The sequence below is a fragment of the Emys orbicularis genome, chromosome 1 (assembly GCF_028017835.1).
Source record: "Emys orbicularis isolate rEmyOrb1 chromosome 1, rEmyOrb1.hap1, whole genome shotgun sequence".
Taxonomy (NCBI): domain Eukaryota; kingdom Metazoa; phylum Chordata; order Testudines; family Emydidae; genus Emys; species Emys orbicularis.
In genome coordinates, this window is record NC_088683.1 from 27,791,710 (window position 1) to 27,816,765 (window position 25,056).

General features: G+C 39.3%; 1 protein-coding gene across 1 annotated transcript; it reads right to left on the reverse strand.

The window, feature by feature from the left end:
- Positions 1–372: 372 nt before the first annotated feature.
- On the reverse strand, positions 373–24,712 carry NAPEPLD (N-acyl phosphatidylethanolamine phospholipase D). Its single transcript, XM_065421540.1, is given in 6 exon segments — positions 373–1,100; positions 3,506–3,620; positions 6,926–7,572; positions 10,418–10,730; positions 24,463–24,685; positions 24,688–24,712. Coding segments are annotated over 6 exon segments (1,452 nt in total). The 3' UTR covers positions 373–971.
- Positions 24,713–25,056: the final 344 nt, after the last annotated feature.

The following is a 25,056-nucleotide window of genomic DNA, read 5'->3' on the forward strand; positions in this document are numbered from 1 at the left end:
AATGTGCAATGCACTCCCAGAACAAAAAATATCCATACCCTGCAGTCAGACTTATGTTTTGGTATAACAGTCCTGTAAGTAGTATAGCAACTTTTTACAATGAAATGTGAAGGAAAATTACAATTTTCCTGGCAATAATAGATTTTATTTTGTAAATCGGTATGGCAATTGAATACAGATGCATTTTGCCAAGTTTTACAATACTGCACAAATTTTATAATCTCACGGCATGCTTAGTAAAACCATATGGAAGCTGTGAAAAGTCTTCTATAGCCCGTATTTGAGACAATGCCATCAGTGCCTCTGCTTATTTGAAAAAAAAAAAAAATACAGAAATAAAAGGCTGAATCATGACTTCAGATAGGAGCAAAATGAGTTTATGTACCATATTTGACAAGGAAAACCAATCAAAACAATAGAAATATTTAGATCTATGATAAAGAATAATTTTAAAACAATGAAAGAGTACAGATATTCTGGCCAGCAGTAATTATGCATAAATGATGCAAATCTTAAGTAATATCTCTCTTTAAAAAGGCACATTTCTTTAGATCATTTTTAGTTTCTCATGAAATGCAAACATTCAGGCATTCAGTAAAATCAGTATTTTACTTTAAACATGCTTTCACAACAGTTGGAAGACTCCACCCCATAAAACCATATATGAAAAAGTTAAAATAAAGCATTTTTTGGTTGATGTACATAGTTGAAATTACAAGGTATTTCTAGACAATTAATGCCTTGTACATTAGCTAGTGTTTAAATCATCTCAATATGCCATTCAGTTTCTAAGCAATTGTGTGATCAAGCAGGTATACAATTTTTACCTCTGAAATTAACAAACCTGGAGTCTAAAAATCCAGTACAAATTTTTAGAAAATTTCATTATAGGGTTATGAAGCTATCAATCTTTTCATTGTTTCCTAGTACATATCAAAACAAGGCTCAAAGAATTGCCAGATTTTTTTAAATTATTCAAATCCATCATCATTTATATTCAAGTCTCGTGATTCTCCATGGTGCAAGACAAAGAAATCCTCAGGTTTCAAGCCATATCTTTCAAGGGCTTCATTCAGTTTAACTGGAGGATCCAAGTAATACTGGGGATAGAGGGGAGAAAGAGATACAATGCCAGCATTAGATAAAATATGGCTTTCAAGCTCTACACCAGTGGTTCTCAACCTATTTACCATTATGGGCCGCATCCAACACTACCTCTATGGGCCTGAGGATGTCATGTGGGCTGCAGCTCTGTGTTGAGTGGGCCGCAGGTTGAGAACCACTGCTCTACACAAACTGGTTCACCTTTTGGATATAATGGGCAATGTGTACCAGGTGTACATTTTCTGAGATTAAGTGAACGTGAAAGTTTTAGGTTTTTTTTTTTTTTTGGAGGTTTATTATTATTTAAAACACCCCACTGAAATTATACAATTAGTAACAGACAATGGATGACCTATAATCTTTACAATACTAGCTAAATATGCATCTATCACTCAAAATCCATGCTACCTCACACCTTATTGGATAAGAGTTCTTAAATAAACCAGGACCAGCTCACTCCTGGGTTGGGAACCATGGGGAAAAGTTAAGTACTGGAGGAAGTGGGGTTGGTAATTCTGTAGATGGCACTTTCCCAATTTTAGAAAAATGCATTCCCTGTCATGATCAACAAAAAATAAAGACTTCCTTCTCCCACATTTAAAGGTTATTCAGTTTAATTGTTCAAGCAAGCAAATTGTCATTTCAATGCTGTCTCCTTGCTGCGTTACATTTTTAAAAATAAATTTAGATAATATGAACTCTTCATCTGAAGAAGGTATACTATGCACACAGCATTTCTAGGCAATGCTATCTTGAATACAAAGCAAAGCATATAAAAAAAAGGCTTAAGGGAGTTTTCAACGTGTATTCAGAATAATTAAAAAAAGCACGTCTTATATGTTGGATACTAAAGGCACAGACTATTCAAGGTAGCCTGCATGTGAAACGCTGTATCAAAGATACTGTGTTTACATATGTTGCCGCCTTAATAACTCAGTATCCAGGCTACTAGTTACAAGATAAAATGCATATAGATGTTTTAACAATTTCCCCTAAACTACAATTTTACAAACAGTGGCAACATATTACCTATATTAGAAACTTGTTTATGAAGTTAAAAATTGAGCAATAGAACAGAATATGAAATTGTCAATAAAGTGTACCTCAAATTAACTATAAAAGGAACTGTTAATTATGCAGGATTAGACAGTTAATCACATTTTACATGTTTAGTAAAGTGTTATATACACCTATAATATTCTAACTTCTGCCTGTCTGCAAATGATACAACAATAAAAGCAAACTTAGCAGTACACATGCATCTGAAAAGTGGGGGTTTTTACCCACGAAAGCTTATGCCCAAATAAATCTGTTAATCTTTAAGGTGCCACCAGACTCCTTGTTGTTTTTGTGGATACAGACTAACACAGCTACCCCTCTGATACTTAGCAGTTACATATTTATTCACATTTCTGCTGTCCCTGATTTTTGTATACCTAAATTACTATCCATATAACAGAACACTCCCATCCTCCATTTCAGAAAGTTATTTCACCCTCTGACTCATTAATAATTTCATCTATAATGGTAATAAAAACCATGATTGTCTGTTTTAGTCTTGCTATCCAGCACATTTCTATAATACCTGCTGATGTACTATTGTAAATATTTTCTTCCCAATTTGGGGCATTCAGATCTGAAGATCAATTGCAGAATTCTTTATCTTCTGTGTCAATTTCTCTTTCTGGATTTCTGACACAAGCTCTTCTTTGTCCCGTCATCTGATCTAGATTTGTGTCCCAAGTGTCTGATGATTCAAGGCACGGATGCAAAATTTCAAATGCTGGACTAGAATTATAGTCTCTCTCTTTCTGGGTTTCTTCTCTTATTCTCTCCCTCATTTGTCATGAATTCTATTACCTGTATGACTTATCTGTGGTCATTTACTACATAAGCAGTCTCATGTCACATTCATGCTAACCCAGTACCACAAATCTGATGACAAGACCTGCTCTTTTAACATGCAACTTTGATCTCTTCTGATCAAGCGTATTATGCCTGCCCCTTTTTCAGTGCACCAGTTCCTCTGCCAACAGAGCAAGTATTTCAAATCTGCCTGCATAACAAAAGCTCCCAATGTGCTGATATTTTTTCACTGCCTTTTATCTTGAAGTATTTGACAGTCACAAGAAATTCAGCTTTATTGAGAACAATTTTAGCTCAAGGTATAAAATGTTAAGAAAACTGAACTAGTTTTTGTATTAAAAATTGTAGAATTTAGTCTTAACTAAATACATACAATATGTAGTCGGTTATGTAAGGATTAAGACAAAATAAGCTTATAATTCTGAGCTATAGATAATCCATTTATAGATGTTTGTTATAATATGAGATGATTAAGCTTAATTACTGTTTCCGTACTTAGAAAATTTGAATGTATTCATGATTAGCCCAAACTCACCTCATTTGCTAAAGCAAAGGTTCCCCAATGAATCGCTACAGACTTCTTTGTCTGAACATCAATATGAATTCTTACAGCTTCTTCAGGATTCACATGCTGGTATTTCATAAACCACCTAACAAACACAAAATAACTTACATATTTAGTGTAACCTGTTACATTCAAGATATCTGTTCTTTATTAGGGTTTTTAAATAGGCAAGAGGTGTTAAGATATCCTCATTTAATCAAAAAGAAAGGTCTATAACTGTGACCAAGTTACAGAGACTGTAGAAATCCATTTGCTAGTAATGACTAGCATTCCTTCAACTAATTACAATAGGTGTATACAACAGCATGCACATCCACAGAATTTGGAGGGCTACTAGTTCTGTTTTTTAATTGGTATTCCTTATAGAGGTGGGAAGTTTTCCCAATGTATTCATTTTAAGGATTTATGGGCCATCTGCTCTGAAGCAAGTTCATGCTAACATTACCATAATCAATATGTATGAAGAATCACAGGATACACCAAAAGAAACATGCTTCAGTAGATAGCACTCTTCACTCCGAGTCGGTATTGAATGAACACTTTGCTTGCTACTGGAGGTGCAGTGTTTTGAGTGAGATGTCAAGTCCCAAGGTATAAGGCACAGGATTAAAATTACATTGGTTCAACTTCTAGAATTTGCTATAATTGATTGCGGGCCAGTGTCAAAAAGTGTAGGGATCAGTGACAGTCAAAGTCTCTCTAAAGGGGAGAATAGAAGCAGATTTTGCACATCACTGAGAATGCTAGAATTTATTTCTGAACTGGGTAGTTCATGAGAAATACTGGACTTTAATCTCACAATTCTGATTTCTGGTTTGTTTCCCCAACCTACCCAGGCTTCATTTCTGACATTTTAGCAACTTATCTTGAGAACTGCTAAAGCTAAAAACTAGGACTGCCAAGTGATTAAACAAATTAATCGTGATTAAATGCATGATTAAACAAATTAATCACGCTTAATAATAGAATACTATTTATTTAAATATTTTTGGATGTTTTCTACATTTTCAAATATATTGATTTAAATTACAACGAGAATACAAAGTATACAGTGCTCACTTTATATTTATTTTTTATTACAAATATTTGAACTGTAAAAAAACAAAAGAAATAGTATATTTCAATTCACCTAATACACATACTGTAGTGCAATCTCTCTATAATGAAAGTTGAACTTACAAATGTAGAATTATGTACAAAAAATAACTGCATTCAAAAATAAAACAATATAAAACTTTAGAACCTACAAGTCCACTCAGTCCAACTTCAGCCAATCGCTCAGACAAACAAGTTTGGCTACAATTTGCAGGAGATAATGCTACCCACGTCTTGTTTACAATGTCACCCAAAAGTGAGAACAGGTATTCGCATGGCACTGTTGTAGCCGGCATCGCAATATATTTATGTGCCAGATGCACTAAAGATTCATATGTCCTTTCATGCTTCAACCACCATTCCAGAAGACATGCATCCATGCTGATAACGGATTCTGCTCGATAACAATCCAAAGCAGAGCGGATCGATGCATGTTCATTTTCATCATCTGAGTCAGATACCACCAGGAGAAGGTTGATTTTCTTTTTTGATGGTTTGGGTTCTGTAGTTTCCACATCGGAGTGTTGCTCTTTTAAGACATCTGAAAGCATTCTTCACACCTCGTTCCTCTCAGATTTTGGAAGGCACTTCAGATTCTTAAACCTTGGGTTGAGTGCTGTATCTATCCTTAGAAATCTCACATTGGTATCTTCTTTGCGTTTTGTCAAATCTGCTATGAAAGTGTTCTTAAAACGAACACGTGTTGGGTCATCATCCAAGACTGCTATAACATGAAATATATGGCAGATCATAGGTAAAACAGAACAGGAGACATACAATTCTCCCCCAAGGAGTTCAGTCACAAATTTAATTAACACATTATTTTTTTAACGAGCATCATCAGCATAGAAGTATGTCCTCTGGAATGGTGGCTGAAGCATGAAGGGGCATATGAATGTTTAGCATATCTGGCACGTAAATACCTTGCAATGCCGGCTACAACAGTGCCATGCGACACTGTAAATAAGAAGCACTTAGCAGTATCTCCCATAAATGTAAACAAACTTGTTTGTCTTAGCAATTGGCTGAACAAGAAGTAGGACTGAGTGGACTTGTAGGCTCTAAAGTTTTACATTGTTTTGTTTTTGAGTGCAGTTATGTAAGAAAAAAAATCTACATTTGTAAGTTACACTTTCACGATAAAGAGATTGCACTACAGTACTTGTATGAGGTGAATTGACAAATACTATTTCTTTTATCATTTTTACAGTGCAAATATTTGTAATAAAAATAATATACAGTGAGCACTGTACACTTTGCATTCTGTGTTGTAATAGAAATCAATATATTTGAAAATGTAGACAAACCATCCCAAAAATATTTAATACATTTCAATTGGTAGTCTATTATTTAACAGCGCGATTAATCGCAATTAATTTTTTTAATCACAGTTAATTTTCTTGAGTTAATCGCGTGAGTTAACTGCAATTAATCGACAACCCTACTAAAAACCAATGCTTTATCCCATCTGAAAGCTTAGATACCATGTGATAAGCAGGAAATAGATGCCCAGACAAACATCTTTCAAATGCTATAAAGCATTCAGAATCATGTGAGAACTGAAATCGGGGAAAGTAATGTGGTAATTAGAATAATATAGTAGCACTGTAAATTGTGTGCATGTATGAAAAGGAATTTCAGACTGGGTGATCCCAGTAGCCTTTCCTATTCCTACTTTCTTTTCACATTAAAATAATGCCAGGCTGTGTGTGTTTTTCAATAGTTTTTGGAATAATGTCTGATAAAAAACACCACATTTCAGCTTCTTTCCCTCTCTTTTCTACATCTTGGTTCTGGTGTACACTTAAAATTTAGATTGACTTAGGTACATCACTCATGGGTATGAAAAATTCACATCCCAGAGCACTGTAGTTAAGCTGACCTAACCCTCAGTTAGGTCAACAGAAGAATTCTTCTGTCAACTAGATCAACAGAAGAATTCTTCTGTCAACCTAGCTTCCGCCCATTCAGGGAGGTGGATTATCCATTGATGGAAAAAACCCTTCTGTTGATGTAGGAAGCATCTGCACTATGCTGCTACAACAACATAGCTGCAGCTGTGCCGTCCATAGCACAGACATGCCTTTGCTCTCCCTTATTATTTCCACAGCCTTCAAATCGCTCTTCTGCTCTACATTTCCTGAAATATATTTTAGACAAGTGAAAAGTTCAGAAGCTGTAGATACAATATTAGTATTAAACCACTAACAAGAAAAAAAGTGGTTTGAAATCAGTATATCATTTCATTGATATAGTTTACATATCTTTTGGTCAAACCCTTTGAAATTTGCATACCTTGGCTCATAAGCTCCAATGGGAATAGCTGCAAGATCAAAAGGTCCAAATCTTTTGCCTATCTCTTCAAAAGCAACACAGTAACCAGTATCTCCTGCAAAGAAAAACCTATTCCAGGGCCCCAAGACAGACCAGCTGCCCCAAAGAATCTTGTTGTCATCTGTTGCAGTCCTCTTGCACCAGTGTTGAGACGGGGTAAAGACAAAAGTAACTGCGTCATGACCGGGGACACAGTTCTCTTCCCACCAGTCCAGTTCAATCACATTTTCACAGCCACATTTCTGCATCCATTCTAAAAGACCCAGAGGCACAAACCATCTCAACTCAGTGCCAAAACGCTTGTTTAAACTCTCTACAGTATTATAGTCCAAATGGTCATAGTGAGTGTGGCTGATCATCACTGCATCTATTTTTGGGAGCTGATCTACTGTGCATGGAGGTCCTCGGAAACGTTTTGGACCCACAAACTGTGCTGGGGAAGCCCGCTGGCTGAAGATTGGGTCAGTAAGAATTACGAGTCCATCCATTTCCACCATAACTGAGGCATGTCCTAACCATGTGACTCGCATGCCAGTTCCAGTCTTACCAACTAGTTCAGGGTTTGGAATGAAGTATGGGTTTAACACAGGAAGCTCTTTATCAAGTTCCTAGCAAAACAACAAAAAAAGAGTTAGAAAGCAAAGCACACACACAACAAAAAGCCCACAAGGTACCAATCACAAAACAAGGCTTGTACTTAGTGTACATCTTTAATTTCTAGGAAACCTGCAAGTAGATGCACAGAGATACCATTTCCAGTGACTTCAATAGCTTCCTATTAAATTAAAATCATTAACCTTCTTTTTAATAATCATTTAATCTTTCTAGTCCTTAGAACATGCTCTTGAGAGCAAGAGAATTAGGCCTGCGGCTCTACAAAGGAAACGATTCAAAGATGTGCTGAAAACACAATTTAATTCAGAGGTGATGCAGACAATGGTGAAGCAAGCAGTGAAGTGGCTGAGAAGTCCAAATAATGTTTCATCTATCTTTTTGCTGCTTCTGGCTTTTTTTTACTTCACTTTAGTGACGCTCCTACTGTCTACTAGTTCTTACTTCACCATCTGAAGTGCAAACTAGGAAATCAGAGTTGGAGAGTTGGGTCAGTTAGCTCTGCACCAGGCATGGTATGAATTCCTTCTTGACCTTCCCTTAAGTCAGAGAGAGTTATTCTCCAGCTCAAATGAAACAATATTACAGCTCTCCATTGCACACACAACACACCAAAGCACTGACCCATGTCGTCAGTCATTAACCAGACTCACAGGCTGGTGGTCACCCTTTAAGTAAATACATCTGTTTGTCATAGGTGGGGTTGTTTGCAGGGCCATGTGTGGTGCTGCGGGAGCTTCCTGCCTTAGTCCACAAGTTGTGGCCGTCTACTCAGAGCATTGCGGTCTAAGCTGTGAACTTGGCATCAGTCTTTAAACAGTTAACTAAGGATAACAAAACTCAGAATTTGACTGGCTGTGCTTTTAAAGGCAAATGCTTAGTTGTAGCGCTTGAGGCCAAAGCCCTGACCTTGTCCTAAGGATCTGGGCAAGCAGTGACCAGTTCCTGCTCTGTCCAAGTGTCACAGCAGACAGCTCTTAAGAAGAAGCAGGCAAACCTTTTTAACTGGCCTGCTGCCTCCTGTCAGTGTCTTCTCCTGGCCCTTCTAGGCCTCTGAAGGACTAAATCTTCTTGGTAGCCTGGTCTGAGTGGGTTTTTCTCGAGCAGCCAGGTGTCAATGCAAGCCAGGATGTGAACTCCACACAAGATAATGTGGCAAGCCAGAAGAAACGGCTTGTCGTGGTGGTAGAGGCTGCAAATAGTTTGATCCTTTGCAGGAAGCATGGTGCACACATACTGGCTAAGTGCCCAAGGAGTACACGTTGGATGTTGTGGGACTAGCAAATTTAAAATGGGTTAATTAATCCTGGAGAATAGTACTCAAAATACTGTCAAACCAACTGTATACAGATTTAATCTATTCCTTAAAGAGATTCCCTATCTCTCTGAGATCAAACAAATCTGAGCCACTATCACTAAAAATGTGATATATAGACTTATTTTCTCATCAGAAGAGCTGTCAATTAGCTGTCTTCACAGTTCATTCATAGATCAACCAATGAAAGTCTGCCACATGCTTCAGATTGTGAAGCATAAACTCTTCTGATTGTCTCCTGGATGCTGAAAAGTTTTAGTAACTTATACTGGCTCAGAAGTGCATCTCCACACTGAGGCATTTAAGACCAATATCCAGTCCTCTTTGTGGCAGGAACTGTATTTTCTTTCTTTTGTTGTGGGAGAGGGTTTGTAGTTTGTTTTATTTTTACGGGGGTTTTTTACATTATGATTGTATACAGTACTAGCACAATGAAGCCCTGAAACTGACTGAGACCTACAGGCACTGATGCAAAACAAATAAATAATAATGTCTTTTCCCAATAACCTGACAGTGTCTTAGTATAAATGTTTGCTCAAATTAGCCTCAATATAAAAACTTACTCTCTCTGAGAGAATCTAACCTAAGGATTGTGGCTGGCAAAAAGAGGAAATCATCATTACAATTTAGGTGTTTTATACCATCCCAAAGCTATATAAAGTTTTCACCACCATTCAAATCATACAGTAACATTTTTGTAATTAAATGTCCCATAAGTAATAACTGCAGCTTGAATAATGTAGTAGATATCCTACAAATTGTAGACATGTCCAATATCTATTGAAAGAGAAACATGCAATAACCTGTAACCATGTGAGTTCAGACAAATGCTGTTTGGGTATTTCCTGAAGTTTCTCTCAACATATAACCTGAACGGGATAGATTAATCTATTCCAAGTTTATAGGCCTAACACACAGAATTAAAGATTTCACATTAAAAAGGTAGAAATGGATGGCTTTTGAAAGGAATAATAAAAAAAATTAAAAGATACGAAAAAAAACAGTGAAACTGGTGAGTCTCCAAAAACAGTCTAGAGCAGTGGTGGGCAACCTGCGGCCCATGGGCCGCATGCAGCCCATGGGCCGCATGCAGCCCATCAGGGTAATCTGCTGGCAGGCCGTGAGACAGTTTGTTTACATTGACCGTCTGCAGGCACGACCGCCCACAGTTTCCAGTGGCTGCGGTTTGCCATTCCCGGCCAATGGGAGCTGCAGGAAGCGGCACGGGCCACAGGGACGTGCTAGCCGCTGCTTCCCGCAGCTCCCATTGGACGGGAACAGCAAACTGCGGCCACTGGGAGCTGCAGGCGGGCATACCTGCAGATGGTAAATGTAAACAAACTGTCTCGCAGCCCACCAGCGGACTACCCTGGCAGGCTGCAGGTTGCCCACCACTGGTCTAGAGTCTCCAAAAGAGGCCTAAGAATTTGAAAATCCTCTTATTTTAAAGATAGGAATTGAGAGCTCTCAGTGCCCCCACAGGATTAGGGCCTACATCTTGGAATAGTAAACATGCAAATAGTTACCTGTTTTGAAGATGGGATGTTGCTGTTATTTTTTTCCACAAGGGCCCATTTCAAAATATTAGGCAAGGATGGAGATTTCCATGTTGGCCAAGGGTTGACAAACTTTCCATCTTTATCTCTCTTTGATTTAGTTACATCTTCCTCTAATCGGTAATCCAATCTGAAGCTTTTTCTGGACGTCCTGGAGGAGTCACTGCCTCTGGAACCTCGACTTGAATTTTGTCGTTTCCTTACTGCCTCCTTAGGGTACTGGTTACATGCAGTCAAAGGTTGCTCTTCATCTGCCTTCTCATCCATGTCTTTTGATGAAGAGCTAAAATATATTTTTTAAATTAATAAATCTTTTCTTTCACTAACACTAACATTCATAAAATTGAAAGCTTTCCACATCACCACAAAAATAAAGCTGCCCTTTCCATTTTGCAATTTAACTTATTTTTCCATACAACTTTACTTTTTAAAACAGTTACTATTACACAGAAAGCTTAAAAAACATGTCTTAGCAAGTAGCCTAGTTCAGGCAGAATCTTCCTTCCTGGTATGCATCACTTTAGAACCCAGCCCTATGACATACTAAGTATAAAAGAGGGGGATGTTCTTTACTTTCTCTTTTTGGAAGAATACCAAACTCCTCCTAAAGTTCATTTAACACCTGATGTAATTTGATCTTGCAAGCACATCCTTGATTTTCTTGAATTATGAAATATTTTATACCTGACATCGTACCTTTGTTCTGTAATAAAAACTGCAGTATTATGTAGCAATAAAGATACTTCTGTTTGAAAGACACATCAACGAATAATGCATCTCTGTATAATATGAACAAGCTGTATGAACCACTAGAGGTATTTGATGCCTCAAGATAGCTGTATTTTAGACAATATAGGTAAGCTGAAAATTCAGTTAAGCTTAACTGATATAATTAAAATAAAGTCAAATGTCTGAAGGACAATCCAAGTCCCATGAAACTAGTCATCCCAGGGATGAGCTGCAGAAGTCTGGTATCCATTAAGTAGGCTGGTTCCTGGACTTGGAGTCTACAATAGGTCCAATGTTTATGTTTTATTTGCAGCATTTAGTATTTTATATCTTCAAAGCGTTCTACAAACAGTACCTTAATTTCAGCACCACTGTGAAGTTAATAAATATCCTTATTTTGCAACTCGAGAAACAAATTAATTTACCTACAGCTACAGTTTAAGTCCATTTCATAGAAGCAATTAGAATATGGGAGCCAAGAACTCCTAACCCATGCTGCATTCACAATATTGTCATGCTGAACATGCATCCTCTACAGTTTAGGAATTTAGATAAAACAATCCAAACTCAACAGGATTCCAAGGTGGGGGAAAAAACCCTCGCAAAGTGATAAGTGAGTGACTTAACAGCTTTAGTTTAAGAAACTCTGGAATACACTTATTTTGAATTAAATTTTCAATCCTCTACCAATGTTAAGACAAATGTTGGTTTGGTGTCCAGTTATTTAAAACAGAAAAGTACCACAGATTTCAGACCTTTACATGATTAAAAACAATAAATGACCAGAGGCAGACAAGTAGCATTGTACATTGTTTAGAATCAGTGGAACACTGTTTAAATAGATATGCAAACAAGAAAAAATTAAATGGCCGGATGGAAACAGCATTTGTATTGGTCTCCAATATGTCTGGAAACATTCTTATAGGGTAATGTCTTGATTAGATACTTCAAAACAATGTGGGGGGAATTTTAGCATTCATGAATTAAGACTGATGGTACTGACTAGAAGTAACAATAGAAGTACCAGTATCTAGCATGCAAACTTCCCTTTATAGTTCCAGAGCTACTATCCCTTTTATCACAGTCGAGAACCATTCCTACACACAGGCTGGGAATTGGGCTGTTCAGTGATATGGAACAAGCCCTCCACACATTCTGGACTACATAAACTTTTCACCCAATAATCAAGCTTGACCTCAGGTATCCATTAGAGATGTACTTGTACATTAACTGAGTGATTTCCAAACTTTGTGTGCTCAAGGATCAGTTTCAAAAGGATGGTTTTAAATAAGGCGACTCACTTACAAGCAATTTAAAAGAAAAATTTCTCCATTGTACTTAGCACGGTTTTAGTCAAATTAGTTAAGAGACGTGTTGTTCCTTTGACAAAATAATCTACAAGTACCCGAGTGGCTAGAATTCACTCTGCCCTTGTACAATTAAATACAAAATCTTTGTTAGTGTACCATTACAGCTGAGATTTTATACACAGACAAAATCAGTTTAATGTTACTACAACCCATCAAAAAATTATGTATTGGTGGAGCTCTGACTTTAGAGGTAGATCCCTCTTTTCCTGCTATAGGAACAGCCATTTGCAAATTAGCGAGATTGCTTACCTGTGACATGACATAGATGACATAGCTGATGAGGGTTGGAGATACACAGATGGTTCCTGCATCAATCATTACTCTGCCATATTGCACAGACATAGACTATTAAGGCATTAAAGACAACACCATATGGTAACAGAAATATCTCCATACATCCACAGCAGGGCAGGGTTACTGCCACTGGCCTTTAACTGTGTAAAATCTCAACCATAATGTTGGATTAAATTAAGTTTCTTTGCATTAATTTTCTTGTGGTTTTAGAGAGATCACCCAGTTTGTACACTTGCTAATTAACAATCACATATTCCAGTAAATGCATTTATATATTACATCATTATATAACATTTAATTCAAACTGTGTGCATTCTGAAACTGTGCATGCCACTCTAGAAAGTATGCAGGACTGTGATATATAGAAGAATGAAGGGAGCACAAAGGAGGATTAAGGGTTGTGTGCAGATATATGCATTACACAGTATGTCTTTCCAGGTACTGAACTATGCAGTATACCTACATGCTGTTGTTTGCACTCAGGGATAACCATTTTTTTTTTAATTCTTCACAGAGGACTACATGCCAAGTCAGAAGTTTTAATTACATATTTTTTAATTAAAGCATGCAAACAAACAGCATAAAACCACATCTGAAAAATTGCTAAAAGATGATATGCAAAGGTAATGTATCAAATTCTAGTAATTTAGGTACTTAATTTCAGTAAATTAATCAGTTACCATTTCAATAGTCCACCCATTTCAATTTTCTTATTCAAATATATGACGACTGTGGTCCACAGTATAAGCTACTGTAAAGTTGACATATTACCATTGTTACTACAAGCTAAGGGATGACTTGATCACAGTCTGTAAGTACCTACAAGGGGAACAGAAATTTGATAACAGGGCTCTTCAATCTAGCAAACAAAGGTATAACAAGATGCCATGCGTGGAAGTTGAAGCTAGACAAATTCAGACTAGAAATAAGGAGCAAATTTTTAAAGGTGACGATAATTAACCATTAGAACAATTTACTAAGGGTTGTAGTGGATCCTCCATCACTGGAAATTTTTAAGTCAAGACTGGATTTTTTTTTTTTAAATAATTCGCTCTAATTCAAACAGGAGTTAATTCAGGGAAGTCCTATGGTCTGTTATATAGTAGGAAAGACTAGATTATCACAAGGGTCCCATCTGGCTTTGGAATCTATGAAGTAATTTTACATTAAAAGAGCTCCAAAAGTGTCTGAGGCATTTTTAAAAGTTTTAATTTATCTATTACATTCATCTCTCAAACGGGTGAGTTCAATTTTTGCTTAAATGCACATTTGATCCTGCTCTGAAATTTTGATACTGAACCAAATTATCAGTGTAAGGGAAGAGGGAATGGTTGTACTGACAACAAAATGGGTGCCAAGGCATTTAAGGCACTGCAGGTATCCATCTGCCAATGTTTTCCACTTGATGCACGTACATGGCTTTCATTAGCATTCCATAAGCATTTGAGGGGAGCACAGACCTCATCAGCCAGAACTGATTGAATACTTAACCTTTTTACATGCATAAAGAAAATTACAAATTTAGAAACAGTTAATCTAGTCAAGTATTCTCTGAACTGTATATTCCTTGAAAGTCTCTCTCTTGCCTCTTAATTTATGTTTCTCTTGGAAATATGTGGTGGGTATAACCCAGTGTGTCTGAAATGCAGCAATTTTGCTCTGTACATCAGTTTTGATTCTGCTTAGGGTACAGCAAACTAAAGCTAATTATTTTCTTAAGGTGAAGAGGAACATTTTGAGAAAATCCAGCATGCTTCAACTTTTGGCTTAAAGTAAAACCTGGCAGGTTGTCTACAGAGGTTCTTGGTATTCTAAACAAGAAAGCTTCTAAATCTGAGATTTGGTATCTATATCTCGAATATTACAAAGTACTCAATCAGGGATGAGTCAACACTTCCTCCCACCCTCTTGAGCTCACCTCAGAGGCAATATTATTTTTCTAGCACCAAACAACCCCCTATTATTACTTTAAGCCACTGGATTGTCTGTCAATATGTATAAGTGAGCAAGACATTGCAATCAACCAGCCTTCTGTTAAATCCTATCTGTGTGTGGGGTAGCAATAAACAGACTTTAAAAAAAAAATCCCGTGTAGACATCCTGCAATTGTAGACTTGCACAGGTAACCTTGTACACTCGACCCTTGTAAACAAAAGGGAAGAATCCGCCCTTATATATGCTAAACATTAATCAAATCCTGGATGCTTTACTCACACCCAAAACCACATTCCAGTAGGCAAACGTGATATATTTCAAATGCACAAATGGGATGCAAATACTGTTTGACTGCTATGAACATTTAAAACAGAGCAGGAGGACTTTTTTAAATTAAGAAATATTTTAATAGCCAGATGCATTTAAGCATAAAAAAATTAATCATCAGTTTGTGGAAAAGTGACCTATAATTAAATCCTTCCTAAGGTCTGATGAAAAGCTTTCTTTAGGAAAGAAATATGTTAGAAGCAGGGTTTGAAAAATCCACTCACATAGGTGAGCAGAAATCTCTCAGGCAAGTGCCAATAGCTTCTGCAGAAGTAAAGATTCTGTTTTAAAAAATTAAGTTCCTAGCCTTTATGATTGCAAAGAAAACATTCATTGTAAACCAAGTGTAATCAATGTAGTGATGTCTTCCTGAGTCTATAGAGAGAACTCCAGTTCTGACACTGCAGGGGGTGTACAGAGTAGGAAGCTGCCACTGCTGTTATACAGGGGAGCCCTGGCCTCCAGGACATCTTAAGATGAGGAATGCCCTGGAGCAATTGCCAACCTCATCCCTAGAGCAGGGGATACTGGAGAGAGGTCAGTCCCCAACCAACCCAGCAGAGAAATCTGTGTGTGGAGGAGCCCTACTCACACTATGCCAGAAGAGGATTCTAGGGGTATGTCTACACAGCAATTAAACACCCACAGCTGGCCCAGGTCAGCTGACTCAGGTTCAGGCTGCAGGGCTGAAAAATTGCTGTGTAGGACATTTGGGCTTAGGCTCCAGCCCAAGCTCTGGGACCCTGCGAGGAGGGAGGTCCCAGAGCCTGGGCCTCAGCCCAAGCCTGAACGTCTATACAGCAATATTTAGCCCTGTAGCCCAAACCCTGCAAACCCGATTCAGCTGACCCCTGGCCAACTGCGGACATGCTATTGGTCTTTTATTCCAGTGTAGACATACCCTCAGAGGGAAGACAGGGGCAATATTAATTGATAAATATGTTGTGGTGGCCCAGCATTCATTTGGGACTCAGTTCGTCCAGCAATATACCAAGGTTTTCAGGCCAAAGCAGTACGGTGGGTGGAAGGGACATACCAGGCAAGAGGGGTTGTGGCTCAGCCTGTGTATTTTGGCCTCACATTTAGGCTTAGTCCTTGAGCTAGTAGGTGTTGGATCAATTCTGCAAGCCAAGGTAAAAGCTGATAAACAGCTGAAAATACATATGGTGTAGTTTCATATTGGCATTAACCATTAACTTTTAGGAAAGCAACAGTGAAGTGTTCAGTGAAATGTTAAAATGGATTTTACCTCACACCTTTTTCAAGTGGACCTTAGAAATATAGAAGTGAAAAATTACAAATACACGTTGTCATCAGTATTTCTCCTTGAAAATGCAATTTTAAACATTACAAAGTTTCAAGCATGAAAGTGGTTTTTTTTAACTTCAGTCAGGAGAATACAGGCAACAGAACATGGAATCTCTCTAACTAATGCTCGCATTCTTCCATGTAGATAAAAACCTCCTCCCATCCCATCTACCATCCACTACCATACTGCATACAGGTATAACTCACCACCACACACACACTTCTTATGGACATGCTAACATCTGAAGGAGTGGAGCCTTAATTTGTTGGGCCCCATAAGATTTAATTTCAGAGCAGGGCTCCCGTTCTCTGGATCTTATGCACCAATCCAATTTAAACTTTTGACTATAACAGGGTTCAAAAAAGGACTAGATAAATTCATGGAGGATAGGTCCATAAATGGCTATTGGGCAGGGATGGTATCCCTCACCCAAGGGTGGGCAAACTACAGACCGCGGGACTGGCCTGCCTGGCCCCCGAGCTCCTAGCCCAGGAGGCTAGCCCGAGGCCCCTCCCCTGCTGTCCTCCCTCCCCTGCAGCCTCAGCTTGCTCGCTCCACCGCCGGCGCAATGCTCTGGGCAGCAAGGCTGTGAGCTCCTGGAGCAGCGCAGCTGCAGAGACCGGCTTGACCCGGTGCTCTGAGCTGTGTGGTGGCGGCGGCAGTGTGGTCCGGCTCCAGCCGGGCGGCACGGGTGTAGCACCACCAGCCACCGGTGCTCCAGGCAGCACGGTAAGGGAGCAGGGAGCAGGGGGGGTTGGATAGAGGGCAGGGGAGTTCGGGGTGGTGGTCAGGGGGCGGGGGTGTGGATGGTGGTCGGGGGGGGGAAACAGGGGGTTGAATGGGGGCAATCAGGAAGGAAGGGGGGTTGGATGGGGCGGCAGGGGTGTCAGGGGACAGGGAGAAGGGGTGGTTGGATGGGGCAGGGCTCCCAGGGGGTGTCAGGAATGAGAGGGGAGTTGGATGGGGAGATGGGGGTCTGGGGGCAGTCAGCTGAAAAGGAATTTATTTGCAAACAAAATAATTAATAATAATAATAATTAATGGAGATATCCCATCTCCTAGAACTGGAAGGGACCTTGAAAGGTCATTGAGTCCAGCCCCCTGCCTTCACTAGCAGGACCAAGTACTGATTTTTGCCCCAGATCCCTAAGTGGCCCCCTCAAGGATTGAACTCACAACCCTGGGTTTAGCAGGCCAATGCTCAAACCACTGAGCTATCCCTCCCCCCCAAACATTAGGGGGCGTGGAAAGAAATGCCCCCTGCAATCTTATCGATAGTCACTGCCAGCTAGATTTTACTCACAGTGTTCTTTTCTTTCATTGTTCTTTAGCACTGAAATTGCTTAGGGCAACTAATGGACAGTTTGAGATTAGATGATTATGAATGCAGTTAAACTTTCATTATAAAGCACTTGAGGCTGTTCAAACCAATCAGAACAGCAGATTGGCTGAACACTCCTAGCCTTATGATTTTGCCTCAAGCTGTGGAACTAACCGGTCTTCAAAGGATTCTTTTAGTGTGTTGGACTGTTCCATTTTAAAACTGCACAGAAGGGGAGAAAAAACATTACAAAATGATTTACTCAAGTTATTTCATATTTTGGTGACTAGTGAGAAAATGTGTTCGGTGCCCTTATGTTCGTATCACAATGTCTGAAGAAACTACCACACTATTTTCTGCCATATTTAGCAGCATAAATTTTATATCATGCTGGTTTCCTACTAGTGTGGACAGGAAACACAGTACCTATAAGTGTTTTGACTTTAAAATAATTGTTGTTCCACTATGAACACTGTAAAACAGGAGTAACTGAACTGATTTCAGGAAATTTTATAAGTATTGAATATACATCTTTAAGGCATGCAAAGGAAGAGGTTACAAATTGTTTACATCTACATCTGTTTCATTAATATGAAGTGAATTCCTGATGTTTATTGTCAAAATAAATGTGCACCAGAACACATATTGGCCAGAAGCTATTTTCTCTTTTACTTTGTTATTATATACAGGGAACATTAAGTTACTGTACTAGGAACTTAAAGTATGTTAATTTTAAAGTCTAATTGGGACCATTTAAATGCTAACACTATTAAGCACTGGCCATTTAGTTTTTAATAAAAAACAAAATATTAATGAATGCTAAAGTAACATTTAAAAGTCACAAAAAGTCAGGAAATTCAGAGTTAAGGTTCTTATAGTAACATTAACTCGTTACACATATGGAGTATTTTCTATTTTTATTTTTCTGCCTAAGACCTCGGTTGTTACTATGATCTACTCATTGTAAAAGACAGAATAGTGATTATGACTCAATCTGCCTCCTGATCTCCCCCTTGCTCTAAAAAGGAGCAGTATCCAACACAGCGTACTTCCCCCAGTGCAGCTATGTTGGGTGACATACTGGGGGTGAGAGCTGCGGAGCCAAGGCTATACCAATTCCCTGCTCCCTCTTGCCCACCAGCGCATAGAGGAGGGGGTGCAGCAGTTCTGAGTTCCCTTCCCTGAGTCTGCTTCCTTATGCTCACTGTGTAGCTTGCACAAGAGAGTACAGTCCTTTACACCCTGATGCAGCCAGGCCAAAGTTCAGCCCTAAATATGTAGATTAATATGTTTTACAATGTAAATAATGATTTACATTTAACCAGAAAAATACAAACAGAAAACAGTACACATGAGCAACACAGACCAGCTAAGCGATCATTGCTGTTGGAATCGACCTGCAACTGGATCCGCATACATGAACCCCTGTACCTGCATGGAGTCCCAATAAAATCAATAGTGCTCTATATGAGCATAAAAGTCGGTCCATACAGACCAAATGGTAGGATCTGGCCCTGAATTTTTAAATTTCCTGACTCTGGCCCCAGGCCTACAGAGATTTATGCATATGAGCAGTCCCACTGAAGTCAACAGAATTACTCATGTGAATATAGTTAAGTACAAACATAAATCTTTCCAAGACTGCAGATTTTGGTACTTTTAACTGTCAAACTTTAATGGTGCATAAACATACATTAAATGCCTACTTGTACTATTTGATTACCCAACTCACATGGTTTTATTTTAATTTTAATATTTTAATGATTATTATATATAATGTGATGTTAGGGTTCCCAGAGCTTTTCCTTAATTAGGCTTTATCTAATTACAAATCTAAATAAATACAAAAAGTTGTGAATTTACATGGTGCTGTGACAGTACTAAGTTAACTGAAGGTACCTCAGTTTGTATTAATGGTTGCTTGATTAACTTTTTAGGTTAATTAGATGAGATTAAAAAATAATTGGTTCTATCCCAGATGAAATGGCACTAAGTGCTCCATCTATAGTATAAAATGAACCAGGTTAGTGTACAGCTTCCTGCCACATTCTAACTTTTTTTCCTATCACCGTGAACAGAAAACATTGTTATAAAACAGTGTCTTGGAAAGGTGCTGTAGCCTAGGTCTACAGGAACAGTTATACAGCAATATAGGAGCAGGAAGCAGTTCATTTATGTTTAATTTTATATCTTTTACATCCAACTCTGCAACTGCCATCTCTAATTTATATTTTTATGCCTTAAAAAATCATTTTTGTGCCAGAAGAGGACAAACACACTAGCATGCAAACCTTGCCCATAGATAATCTGAGGAAGAAAAAGCTCTTCACCTATCAGTTTGTAAGAGCAGTTAGTTTTATGCCTGGGAATAGCTAATACGTTTAATAAATTGAAGGAGTATGTTGTCATTCAATTGTTGCTTATATACGTTAATATTTAGATCTAGATGACTCCACCACTTCAGTTTGAAGTCCAATCCCATCTCTTCACTTCTCTCTGTAATATACCTCCTTAAATTCTTCTGACATGTTCTCTCTTAATTTAAACCTGTCCCCTAACTCTGGTTTGTCCAACTAACTCAAATAGGTCATAGTTAATTTTATAAAAACCATTAGCTACTTTACATACTTCTACCATCTAACCTCAATCACATTTGCATCCAAGTACAACTAATTTTGCCTTTCTCCCCAGAAGAAATCCATCTATTTCTTTTATCATTTTAGTTTCACTATGCTCTCTTCTCCAATATAACCATTCAAAAAATCACATACGAATTTTTCATGAGAGTTACGCTAGCAGATGCTCAACAGTGCTCTGTACTCTTCATGCTCTTCCTGAACATGAGAGTTTAATTTCTGAAACTCAGTGAAAAGCCAATAAATGCAGATACGGCTCCCCCACTTCTCCCTTACAGCAGCATCACAGTTAAAACAAATCACAATGATAAAAAAACAAGAAACGTAGACGTGAAATGACATTTCACACGCAGCACAACTATAACTCTGCTCCCAAAAAGATACCAATAGGAACTGGGAACACCACAGTCCATTGCCCCTTCCTAACCAAATCTGCCATTTTCAATGTGTCCATCACTCCAAATCAGGACCGTTCTTCATACACTCCAGTGGGACCCTCAGTATGGTTGGGTAACATCACTGATCTGAGGAATAATTGCTGCTGACTGTAATGTTAAAGTAGCACTTTTTCCACAGGGACAACAAAGGCACATCGCTAACACCATGGTGAACGACAGTGAAACCAATTCTTTATTTCACATGGTCAAACAATGTATTTTTCCCTAACCTCATTCTTGGAAATGGCGGAAGCATTTAGGCTGAATCACATACACACACCCCCAGCATGGGACATAAGCAACTGAAAACAGGGAAGCATAAGGCAACTTTAAGTATAGATGGTGCTACCAGCTCCAGCTATAATAATTTACCCCTAATAACACAAATCTTTTCATACACACCAACATCTTACTATTATTCTTTAATACAGTAGACTATGTGACTTCTTAAATGTACTGTACCCTATCAGCCTATTCTCTAGGCAGGGAAATGATGGCACATGTTGTCATAATACTGTATCTATCTGGATAGCCCCTTCACCTTATTCTTTTTTTGATTTATCCAAATCTTTCTGTATCCTCTGTAGTGTCGGTCCATTTATATTGTGTAGCTTTGTCCTTTATTATTATTATTATTATTATTATTATATGCTATTCATGGCCAAGACTATGGCTTCCTATATATTTGTAGAGCACCTAGCATATTTTATGTGCTCTTGTAGCACAAATAAGCAGTAAATAATATTCGCTTGTTATTCCTGTAATTTATTTCTCCAACAAAATTCAGATCAAATGCAGCATGTTTTTTAGTGAAATTTTCCCCCCAATGCCTGCAACTACACTTAGGCACACGCACCCAGACCCACAAAGCTATTTCCTAATGGAAGTTGGGAGTCTAAACAGCTTTGTGGATCTGAGCCAAGATGGCCAAGTGATTTACCAAGGTCATACTGTGAGCTGTGGGGATTAGAACTGGGACCCTGCTATAATTCAGTGGTACTCTAACCATATTACAGGGTTTCTCACTAACATTTGTTAATAAAAACAAAATAATGAAAACACAAGACCAAGAATGATTTTATAGAAGACCAAAACAAAACAGAAAACACTGTTACAGCAGGTGTTATGCATGAAGGTATTAATTGTTTTTGCAGCACCTAGTGCTTATTAATCCCAGCCAAAATAACCAGTTGCAGAAAGGGAAAGAATCTAAAAGTGATTCCGGGATGGAGGGAGAAGAAAATTAGTGGTGCTGGCTCAGTCACTTAGCTTACTATGCATGGAGAAGTGCTAGAGCACTAGATTTCTCTCTAGGCAATTCCCGAAAGTCTAGCTAGCTACCAATATCCAACAGTTGTATTAGGATATCAAAAGTTTTGTGAAGGCTGTTGCTTATTCATCTGCAGTACATGCCTTTTGCTTTATTTAAGGTAGGTTGAAATCCATAGACAAAGCCCATAGCACATTTAACCATTATTTCCCTTTCTGCAGTTCTACTCCATCCCACCTCCTTACATTCTTATGTCTCTGACCTTCCCTTCCACTTTTTCATACTCTGGCAGTGGTTCTGAATGTAGAGATTATATTCTAGGGAGAGTCAAATTAGGCTTTTACACCTTCAGGCACTAAGATTAATATCAAGTGTCTGGATTTCAGACAATTTCAGTACATATGCATATCAGGTATTTCAGTTGTGGCTCATTTCTGATACAAGACTTTTTACTGAGCATCTCATCTGTTCAATAAATCAATCCCCAAACTTTACCCTTAATTTATGATCTATTAGACAAAAAAGTTAAGACAGCACTCAGAAGTCTATTAGGGAAAAGACGCTAAAGGCCAGTCATTTCCTTATCCCAACATGAAATTTTTGGTAGCACCGTAGTCAGTCTTGTTTAGAACAAAATAAAACATACAAACAGAGAGCACTTTCTTGGCTGTACTACTGTGTCTGCTAGTCCATTTACAAAAAAATAGATTTTCTGTTTGCTGATGGGCAGAGTACAAGTAATGTATTAGAATCATATTTCATGGATTTTAAGTTTTCATCACATGAAAACTTATTTCCTGATATTGTTTTAAAAGAGTTTAGTGGCATATAGTTAATCACATTTGAAAAATACTTTGTTTAAATCTGTACTTTAGATAGTTACTGATCATCCAGATTATTTGGTTAAACAGACTATATTTTTCTACTTCACATCTGAATTCTACAAAAGTAAGAAAAAATGTTTCTGTCACTAATATCTGTTTACAGTGCTTCTTTTTAATAGGGAAAATGTTGAACGAGATGACAATGCTGTGAGGCATACAAATGTTTGTAGGAGATTATATAACATGTTTTTCTGAATGAGGCTGCAGCATATTACCATGTCAATGAAAAAGGAGAATAAAACTATAGCAACTGAGAAAACAGGACCTGCTCTTCCAGGATTTCATTCACTAGCCATAGATAAGACTCTTGGTCCCAATTTTAAAAAAATGGTATACTAATAGGTGGTCTAATCAAGATTTTTCACTAACACAGACAACCTGCAGCATCTTTTTTAGATGCAATCCATTTCCGTTTCTCTTAAGGAGCTGGCTTTATGTGCTAAACAGAATTAACAGCAAAATCAGATATAAAACTAGAATGGACAAAGCACTTGAAAACACATTGTAGTAAACCATGCGCTGGCAAGGAGATGGATTTAAGTGACTCAGTAGGTCTTCAAAAATAACAGGAGTACTTGTGGCACCTTAGAGACTAACAAATTTATTAGAGCATAAGCTAATTTATTATGCTCTAATAAATTTGTTAGTCTCTAAGGTGCCACAAGTACTCCTGTTATTTTTGCGGATACAGACTAACACGGCTGCTACTCTGAAACCTGTCAGTAGGTCTTAAACATCTCTAACTTTCACTTTTTGGGGGGGGGGGACATCAGCAGGAAACAACTCATTTACTCATTGACACAGCTGCCAGTGGCAAATCCTATCGATCACCCATCGTCATTTACTCCAGTGGTACAAGGTTCGCCCACACAAGCAGCAAGAATGAATAAATTATTTTGAACAGGTTTTATTAAACCAACCAAAAAAAACAAAAACAAAAACCAACAACACAACTCTAAAAAAACCATACGCTGGCTCTTCTGCCTTCTTCCCTCGAGCCCCCTAACCCTGATTTTTTAACTTTCGGGTTAGCAAGAGAGAGCGACCAAGATGATTTGCAGTTGCCAAGATGCTGTCTATGCAGGGCACACGATAAAGGTGGTTCAGGAAAGTTAGAGAAGGTGGGTGAGGTAATCTCTCTCATTGGACTAACTTCTGCTGGTGGGAGAGACAAGCTCGGACAGTCAGTGCTAAGTGGTTAGTTTTTAAAAACCTCACACCCCTTGAGCAAGCGCCTGAACTGAAACACTGCAGCTAGCGGGGGAGGCAGAAAGCTGGGGGGAGGCGGGCCGTCTAATGCACTTCGCTGCCTTTCCAACGCGCAGGCTTTGCCCGGGGTACTTCCGTGACAGAAGCCAGCCCTAGAGCCGGGGGCTAAAGGAGCTGGGGGGGCACCAATCCCTCCCCACCCCAATGTCGGTCCCACACCCCCTCTCCCAGAAGCTGAGCCCATTTGAGCTGGGGCCCGCAGCGCAGTGAGACCCCGGGCAGGGCTCTCCTCACCGCTCGGGCTGCGCCTGGGCGCTCTCCTCGTCGTCCTCCTCCATGGCTCGGCGGCGGCTCCTCTCCCCCGGCTGCGCCGCGACTCCCCAGCAGGAGCCGTTACGCGGCTGCTGCTGCCTCCTACCTGACAAACCACCAGCCGCTAAAGGCAGCGCCAGGAGCTCCAGGCAGCAGCTCCACAGCGCCCTGCTCCTTACCATGGTGGCGCCTGCGCGGCGCCGGCGGCCCGGCTCCCCCTCCCGGGAGCCATCACCTACCCGACCCCCCCGCCGAGCTCAGGGAGCTCGCAGGACCCGCTACCGCCGCCTCCCTGCGCCGCGGCCATCTTGGTAAAGACCAAGGCATCCAGCCCGCCGCTGGCCGTGAGGAGTGCGGCAGCGCCGCCGCTGGACCAGCGGTCAGTGGGATGGGGGAAGGCTTTGTGATGTGTGAGGGCTGCTCTGACATCGCCCGGAGCACCCACCGCCTGCCCCAGGAACCAGGAGCCCCTGGGACAAGGGGCCCATCGAGGGGCCCGTGGGAAGCTGAGTGGGAGGAGGCGCAGCCACAGTCTGGCCCCCCCAATGTGGGCCCAAGGAAGTGCCCTTGGTGAGG